Genomic DNA, 9,077 nt, shown 5'->3' on the forward strand with positions numbered 1-9,077 from the left:
CGGGTGGCTTGAAACTCCCAGCAGCTTCTGAGATGATTTCAGTTCATTTAAATGCAATAAGCACTAACAGCAAAATGCCCTTCTGGCTGGCCCATTTTCAGGCTAACCAGTCCAAATGAGGAAATGCCTCTGGCACCAACCAAGAAGCCTCCAGCTGCACTTCCTAAGAGATGAAAAATCAACTACAATCATCCACCCGATCTACACCCCTCCCTACTTCTTTGGTGGATAAAAGATACCAAGACTTGGAATATTACTAACAAAAACTTGTATCTGTGATAAAAATGCAGTGGGACTCAATTTAATTCACATGATCCAATTATTATATATTACACCAGCACCTGGAAAGAGTCCAGCAAGTATTGATCTAATGCTAAGCACTGTGCAAATGTACTGGGAGTGTGCCCTTGCACCAAAGAGTTTGCAGCATAAAAAGAAGCACAGAGAGGTGAAGTGACTTGCTGATGGTTTTAGCATCAGCAGGTAAGCAGCAGAGGTGGGACCAGAGACAGGCAGAGAAAACTCCTGGATCACTTTCCAGTGCCTTACCCGTTGGTCATGCCCTAAAGCAACATCACCACAGTTTTGGAACTGCATCAACTGCTTATAGAAAGGACCTCAGCTACTCTGGCAATGAATGTGCTGCCATTCTCTGTGCAGCTCAGGGCAATTTTTATTTAGTGAAAATAGATCCAAAATTTCTAACAGGCTCAAAAATCTACAGTGAAAGCAAATTCTTTTGAGCCTCACAGTGCTAAGTTTTAAGATCCATCCTCACAGCCTGAGATCAGAAGTGCCACAATCTTCCCCAAAAATGTTCAGTAGAAGGTCAGCACACATGTAAGGGCAGGACGCACAGCATTTGCCCATCAAGCTGCTAGTGACATGATGGTGGGACAAAAGGTGACATCAAATCAGTTCTGAAGGACCTTACCCCTACTGATTCCCTGTCCTGATTCTTTCCCCTTCCAGGTCGTGATATGGCAAGCACTACCTTGCCTGGCTACCCACCCCATGTTCCCCCAACTGGACAAGGCAGCTACCCAACCTCAACTCTGGCAGGAATGGTTCCTGGTAAGTCCAGAATTCAATAATGGTGCCCACGTGTTTGAACAGTATACTTGCAGTGGGAGAGCTTTCACAGTTGGCTTTGCTATTGTTTTGCTGCCATTGAGTTTTTTCATTAAAAAAAAAAACAAAAAAAAAAAAAAACACATCAGGTGCCTATAACCAAAGTAGCTCCCAACCTGCAATGTAATGTATCTCCCTCCCCCTGGTAACTGATTCACTGCTGCTATGGGCAACTAGCTATCTATAACCTGTGGCAATTAATTGGTAATTAATTAACCTTAGTATTCATTAACAGATGTAATTATTTTCCAATGACCCGTGCAGATTATTATGTACTGCTCGTGGCTCAGGATATTCAACTATCCACTAACTTAGGGTAACAACTTACGTCTGTCTAAAGCCAGGGCATCAAACTGCAAATCATCGATGGTAATTTAATACCTGCAGCTTTTGGAGACCTGCTGTCCACAGCCTGAACTGGTCAAGAACTCAGCAATGATTAACAGCATTTGAGGAGAAACTAACCATTCACTTTCAACAACCAACTACTTACCCACCTCCTGTTTGTAAGACAGTGCCCCAGTCCAAGAAGGGACTAATCCTACCTAATCCTACATTCAAAGGCAAACTGTTCCTTTGCCACCCAATGCCTTTGGAGAAATACGTTCTCTTGGCAAACAGCTTGGGTAATACTGCCCAGGGTGTAGGGAGCACAGAGGACCATTTACCTGGGAGCAACAGAAGAGGTTATTTTCACAGGCTCTTCTCCCTACTTCTCAAATGACAGCTAGTCCCACTAGATAAATGAAGAGGCAGGATTTTCTTTTCTCATCCCCAGTAGCTCAGGACTCGCGACTTCATCTGCCACTGATTTCTGCTTATGTTAATGCCCTGGGCTGGGAGCTGTGATGGCTAACGAGCAGGTACAGGCTGTTCTGCAACCTCTGCTGCTGGAAGAATGACTCAGACAGCAATTGTGAAGTGAAGCAGCAGAAAGCTGAGGACAGAAATCTTGTAAATTACTGCAATACAATTTCCCAGGGTTTGTGAGTGAAAAGCCTAACTTAGCCCTCATCCAAATCTTGGAACAGCTGGCTAAACAAGCACACACTGCAGAGGACAGTTAATCAGTGAAAATATCACTGACAGCGAACGTTTGTAGGTCCGAGTCTTAACACCTTCAAATGACAAATCACTGTCTATATACCACCAACTCTAGCTAATGCCTATGGGTACATTCTAGAGCTAACAGACGGCCTGCATATCATCCTAAGACACACAAAAGATCTTGGGCCATGTTGTGAAGTTGACGTGATTAACCTCCAGATCAGGAAAAGACAGTGGATCAGTACCCTCCCCAAGCACCGCTTCAGTCCCTTGCTACAGCCAGCCTGCTGAACTTGTGTAGTGCTGCAGACCTGGCAAAACTTCAGGCACTGCTTTCTACACTACATTTTTCAAGGGGGTGGTTCAAAATCCACTGGGCTCCAGAATTAGTAGGAGCACTAAGACAATATAAATCAATTAAAAAAACATAAGTCAATAACAATAGGTAGATTCAGTTGTCGGTGTATATGTCAGTTATAGTTCAAAACTTACAGAGGGTCATGGCATACAGAAACTACCGATAGCACTAAAATAGCTGGCTTGTTGAATACATACTACTAAACCACGGGCTCTTCCCAACTTCTGCCATGCAGGATCTGGTGTAAGAAGTGACAGCTACGTAACTTTAACATCCTCATTGCAAGGATGACACTGACACTTAAACTGAGACGATGATTTTAAGACCACTAATCACAGAGATCGCTTATCCAAGAATGGGAGATCCGATGCAGAGGCTACTTATCCATAATACTGCAGAGTCTCCCAAACCACACAGATACTGAAAAAAAAGAGGGGGGGGGGACAATGTTGAAGAAAAAAGTCAAGTTGTACTCCAAAGAGATTATTCGAGTCAAAGAGACACCTTTACATTAAATCTGATGTCAACTTTCAGTTACAGAAGCTTTTCCTGTGGCCTGCTTGGGCACCCTGCAGTAGTTATTGCATCTTTCTACATCACATCAAGTACTGGCTGTGTCAGCCAGTCCCCACTGGTCAAACCCAGCCTGGCAGCCCTTCTGTTCCTGTCTTCTTATGTGATCGATGCCAACAAGCTGGAGATAAAGAGGCTTCCTGGGAAGGAACATAAGACTGGCTTTAATGGGTCACACTGCAGGTCTCTCCAGCCACTGCTCTCTGTCAGGGGCCAAAACAGATTGCCTGGGAAGGGTGTAATAGGAAAACAGGTACCAGCACTTCCTTGAAAGATCTCCCTGCCTCCAACAAGTTGCAGCTCAGAGGCTTCCTAAGGCAGAGATAGTATCTTTCTGTTTAATATTAAGCACCCACAATAGAATTCCCCTCCACACGCTTAAGCAGTGTCTCTTGAACCCATAAAGCCTTTAACGTCTGCAGCAACCTAGGGCAAGAAGTTCTGTACCTTAACTATGTATTGCGTGAAAACAACCTCCCTTACTGGTCCTGGACCTGCCACCTGCTAGGCTCACTTCATGCCTCATAGTTTCTGTATCAGAAGACTAAACATGCCAAGACTTAAATACAGGTACCAAGAAATACTGTTAGCAAAGGTTCCCAGAGCACAGATTACACAGAATATAGGCCTCATGAGATCGATCCTCTGTGCTTGCTGGCAACCTCTGCTAAGAGTCCAGGTTGAAAAGGAAAAACAAAGCAGCACATCACCAGTGGTTTGTCACTGCCCCTGGGCCAAAAAGACCAGGAGCCAGTGCTTTAGGTGCATTAGAAACACAAAGCGAGGTGTTCACTCAGGGAGCATTGGTAAGAAACATACTGACAGGGAAACAAACAGCACTGCCCAGATGTGAGAGAATACGAGAAAGAGGCTCCATCCTCCTTAAATAAAGGTTCAGAGCTAAAAACAGAGCTGGCTGGAAAGCAGAATTCCCAACCCATGCAAAATTCTGATTTTCTGACATTTGTTTTTATCTTTCATTGGGATGAGGAGTTAGAATCTTTAAACTGTTCAATTTGCAAACATCAGGATGAAACATTTCAATAATGTCAACATGTTCTAGATGTCAAGGCATATTAAAATAATAAAAGAGTTGAAAGGAAATTAAATGAGATGAGAAAGGCAAAATGAAACAAAACAAGGAAGTTGAAACATAATACTTAGTTTCAATTTGCAATCATTTCGGAACTTTTCCTTCCAAAACTCCGCTGAAGCTGACAAGCTAATGCAAAACATTTCCATTTCGATGAGACAGCGTTTTCCAGTGGAAAGCTGTTTCTGAGAAGACTGTTTGACCAGCGCTAACCAAAGTTTCTCTGTTCTGCCCGTGACAACCTTTCACTGGACTTCTCATTGTATAGTCTAGAGAAGAGCTTGTCTCCAGTAGCAGTACATCCATGCAACATGCTCAGTCATGCATGCAAATATCTCTGAGGTTTATGTGGATGATGTGCTAAGATACACATCTTACATTCACATTTGCCTGTAACTTCAGATCACCGGCTGTGGACATTGATGAAGGCCAGCAGTCCCTGCATGCACACCTAAAAAAGCTGGGGTTAGTGAAGGATGAGTCAGGAATTGCGCTATGCTCAATCTGTGCATTTGTGAAATGCTTCCTGCGATGGTAACAGAGCACCTTTGATCATTGGCTTGCTTCTTCCACTTCCCAGAAAGGCCATCAAGTTTCTGCAAACTGTTTTGGTGAAGGGAGCATCCTCTGAAAGGAACTGCAGTTTACACAGAGCAGCGTAGAGCCTGCAGAGGGCTGGTGATGGCAACGGCAGGGAGTCGTTAAACAGAATCCAATGTTGATGAGGAAATTACACTTGTTTCATTAGTGATCGGGGAAGGCGATAGCTCAGTTCCTCTTGGTCACAGTTGAGCTCAAAAGCTCATTATCCTGCTGCATGCATGCTTTCACTCCTCGTCAATAAACACTGTTTCCAGTGGCTGCCCTCCCTCCTCCCCAGCTCTCCATAGCTGGGGCTCTTTCTCCTCTACTTAACCCGTGCTTTAGGAATGCTATAAACAGTTTAGGGTGACAAACTCAGAGGAGGGTGAGAGAGAAGCCTTGAAACATCAGAACTTCTTCTCTAGATGCAGAGAAGTGATCTCCATATGAGGCGTTTAAGAGCAGTAATTCTCATCTGGGTTGCTTTTCCCTTCTTCGGAGGCCAAATTCATCCCACAGATAACTAGCTTCAACAGATGTAAACCTGGACTGTGCACCACTTTCTGCCCTTCTACCCTAATCCCACAGATCTTGGTCACCTTAGTAGGCTTCACCTATTCCTTCCCCGCTAGCTGTCGGGATTTTCAGTACAGGATGTTTCTAGGTATGGAAACATGCTGAATTATTATCATTAAATCAATGTCGAGCAAGGTCCATCGCATAGTAAGAGTTTTTATGCTGGAACTAAAAACTAATGTGACTAAAAGAGCTTTGGGTGGTAATTGTTTTGATACATGCACATTTCCGTACTGACAACTTTGGTTATTATTAAGTGTCTTTAAAGGACCCAGCTGGACAGATCCTCCCAAGCTTAAATCAGTGCAAATCCACTGACTTTAACAGACTTCACTTCCACCATCTGAGAACCTATTTTGAGTTTTAACTCTCCTGTGAGGGAAGATTTGCAGAGATTACAGTATAATTAATTGACATTTCTTCGGGAATTGTATCACAGGCATCCAGCGCATCTTGCACTGCCTTCTTTTCCTGATCCACAGCACCTAGTAGGAACCCCACGTGCACTTCTGCGCTCTCCACCCCCTCCTCAGAGCAGACCAGAAGCTAAGTCACGCTGTTCACTCACTGCCTTTTGAGTGCATAACGCCTTTCAGATGGAACCCAGTGCCCCCAACCTGTTAGTACTGGATTACACTGAGGTTATGATCAGATAATGGCATGTTTTCACTTAACAAAATCATGTTTGTTTGTTTAAGTTTGGGGAGATTTATTTATTTTGAATGCAATACCACACCTCCTCAGTTCCTGAATATAATTCCCTTAGGCCTGCACAGACATCTATAAAACAAGACCCAGCTCCTTCTGCACAATAAAACTGAATATTTAAGAAGACTCTACCACATTCAAATTTTGGTTCAGAGTCTTATCAGATTACAAAGTTCCCAAGTATTTTGGTTTGGGCCTATTTTGCCAAATGTGGAGAAGGGATCCATAGCCCAGCTTGTCTTCTAGATTTAAGATAGCACCTGAAGTGTTGGCCATCAGAAAATTCTCTTCTGGAACTGGAATACAGCAAGGTTTGTCTGTAACTCACTGACTGATCATAAATGTGGTCTCATAAATGAGGAGGCTAATTTCATAATTGTTAATTGTATGAATAAGTGCATTGCATATTCGGTGCACAAACACTACAGCATCCTGAAGGGCACAGTCCCAGCTGGGCAAGGGAGCTACATACCCTAGTTTTGCTGATGGCATATGAATTCAACACAAACACGGGCTTGATGGAACAGCAGGCATAAATCTTCATCGTTAACTGCATTTCATGACTTATTTATTTCAGGGAGCGAGTTCTCAGGGAACCCCTACAGCCACCCGCAGTACACAACCTACAATGAGGCCTGGCGATTCAGCAACCCTGCATTACTAAGTGAGTACCTCTTTCCCACCGCACACCCCCAGTTTCGCGCTCCTTCTGTTTGTCTCTTTGTTTTCTTTTCTTTGTTTGTTTGTTTCTGAAGAGGGCTTTCAAGTATCTGGCCAGATGAAGGGCCGTCTTCCTCACTCTCCAGTCCAGTATCTGGATGGGTATATATAGCTCCCATGTATTTTGTGACTGTCCTGAAGCCAATTCCTCTTTCAAGAGATGGTTCAAAATTCCAGCTTGCTTGTGTCTTCTCCATGGGCTGCATCCACAGTTTATTCCAAATCAGACCAGAAGCTAGCTTCAAGTTCTGCTACTCTCACCGTCTGCAATCAGCATCCATTCAAGATCTGTCCAAAAAACCCAGAAGAGGTTTTACTCCTCTCCCAAGCTAACCCCAGAGTCAATGACTGGGGACCTGGAAATCCAATGGAAGTTCTTCTTATAGGACCAGTTGGAGCAATGTCAGGAATGGGAGACAGCCTGCAGCAATGTGTTTGCAATTGCCAGTCGTTTCCTTGTAGGAATATATCCATCTCCAGCGACTCTAGTATGCCCAGAAAAAGTCAGGGTGTTTTTCCGAGGGGAAAAAACTTCCCATAAGACTCTATCTTCTAACACAACACCTCTTTGCAAGAGAACAGGAAGATATTTATTATAAGTAAAATAAATCAGCTGTGATTATTAACTACGTATTTACTGAGGTTTAACAACTAGGTAATAGATGCACATTTTATTCCAGTGTTGTTAAACCTCTGTAAATGTGGTCTTAATAATCAATCACTATTTAACACACATTCAATAACCACCTAGAGAGCTTTAATTCCAAATGTGACCAAAATCCCAAGCAATAAACGATGTAATTCTGTTTCCTTCTTCCCCTCCTGTTTTAAGAGCAACCCACTGTACTTTATCAGATACACTCAGAACACGTGGCCCTGGCAACTCCCTGGTGGCCTTGGTCAGGTGTGGGATATTTCCGCTCAGTGCTCATGTGCTTCCCTCTCAGCTCCTCACTGGTGGTCTGAAGGAGCAAGAGGACCTCCCCACAGAGGGGCTTCAGACCCAGAGGCCATGGTAATCTCTCTTCTCCGAGACGTGGCCCTTGGCTGGCCTGCACCAACCGCCTCCCACTAACCCCAGCAACAGCTGAGTCCCCAGGTTTCTTCTTTTGCTTCCCTTCCTTTTCTTCGTTTCCTTTACTTTTTCCTTTCTTCTGTTTTTTTAGTTCTCCTTTGTTTCTTATTCTTCGTTTGATTGTTTTGCTTTTTATTTTATTTTATTTTTTTTTCACTGTTTGTCCTTTCAACCAGTCCATTCTTCTCCTGTGTTAACTTTCAGGTTCCCCTTATTATTATAGTGCCACATCCCGGGGCTCCGCACCTCCCACTGCTGCCGCTGCCTATGACCGCCACTAGTTACCATGGAAACCACATGAAACTGCAGGGCGACAGCTTAGGCCTCCATATTGTACCTGTCTGACCCACCCCTCCGCCCCTGGGAAGGCGAAGAGGACCTCTCCATGCCTCCCGCAGCCCGCGCCCTCCCTCTCCGCCGCTGCGCCAAGCGCCCCGACACCTGATTGAGAACCCCGTCCTCCCCTGCGTCCCCCTGCGCCCCGCCATGCCGGCTGGAGCCACAGGCCCTGCCGCCTCCCACAGGAGCCCCTGGCGAGGCCAGGCCACGCGCGGTCTTCTCCGGCACTCCCAAGACTCCAGGGGAACCGGGCAATGATGCAGCTGGCAACCATCGCCTCACGGGACCCCCACCTCCCGGGAGCGGTAAGGGCAGGGGGAAGCAGGGGACACAGCTGCTGACGAAACACTGTTCCCCAAAGATACGCTCTTCTGTGGTGGACTCTTCGAAACGCATAACCTGTGATGACCGCCCCGCTTCCCAGGACGGAGGGAACGGCCTGGCTAGAGCAGAGATGGCAGTGCAGAGACCTGGCCCATCTGGCAACCAAGGAAAGGACCAAGTAACTATCTGCCCCCCCGCGAGGGGTTCTCTGTGCACTTCATCCCCACTCTTCAGCATGGCTTCACCGCCGCCGGCCGCAGCCCACGCGGTGACTTTGCAGGCCAGGCCGGGGGCGAGCCTCCCACATACGCCCACAATTTCTGTGACACACAATCAGCTCAGACAGGAGGATGGAGCAACATTTACAAACCAACCGACGAAATGAAGAAATATATAAATAGATATATAAATATAACTGTGTTTTTATGCTTTGTCATGAAGGTCTGTAAAAAGGAAAAAAAAAAAAGAACAAATCCCCAATTTTCTAAAAAACCCAAGCAAGCAAAACCAAGAAAAAAAAAAAAAAAAAAAAAAAAAAAAAAAAACAAAAA

The 9,077-nt window shown here is 45.0% G+C and overlaps 1 protein-coding gene across 2 annotated transcripts; it reads left to right on the top strand.

Moving 5' to 3' along the window:
* Positions 1 to 10: 10 nt before the first annotated feature.
* Positions 11 to 9,077, top strand: LOC118157503 (paired box protein Pax-2a-like). 2 transcript variants are annotated; one of them, XM_035311862.1, is made up of 3 exons: positions 11 to 1,074; positions 6,646 to 6,732; positions 8,087 to 9,077. In XM_035311862.1, the coding sequence occupies exons 1-3, from the start codon at positions 981 to 983 to the stop codon at positions 8,206 to 8,208; spliced, it is 303 nt and encodes a 100-aa protein (XP_035167753.1). In that variant the 5' UTR covers positions 11 to 980; the 3' UTR covers positions 8,209 to 9,077. The 2 variants fall into 2 exon arrangements, 1 of the variants encoding a protein (XP_035167753.1); XR_004746655.1 differs by having other exon boundaries at positions 12 to 1,074; positions 8,068 to 9,077.

Source organism: Oxyura jamaicensis (genome assembly GCF_011077185.1).
Source record: "Oxyura jamaicensis isolate SHBP4307 breed ruddy duck chromosome 6 unlocalized genomic scaffold, BPBGC_Ojam_1.0 oxy6_random_OJ106536, whole genome shotgun sequence".
Taxonomy (NCBI): domain Eukaryota; kingdom Metazoa; phylum Chordata; class Aves; order Anseriformes; family Anatidae; genus Oxyura; species Oxyura jamaicensis.

What these genes read in the sequence shown, in the direction of transcription:
- LOC118157503 (XM_035311862.1), top strand. Translation starts at nt 981, where the DNA reads ATGGCAAGCACTACCTTGCCTGGCTACCCACCCCATGTTCCCCCAACT. An exon ending in TCTGGCAGGAATGGTTCCTG is followed by an intron (nt 1,075 to 6,645) that starts GTAAGTCCAGAA and finishes TATTTATTTCAG; the next exon opens with GGAGCGAGTTCTCAGGGAAC. An exon ending in CAGCAACCCTGCATTACTAA is followed by an intron (nt 6,733 to 8,086) that starts GTGAGTACCTCT and finishes TTATTATTATAG; the next exon opens with TGCCACATCCCGGGGCTCCG.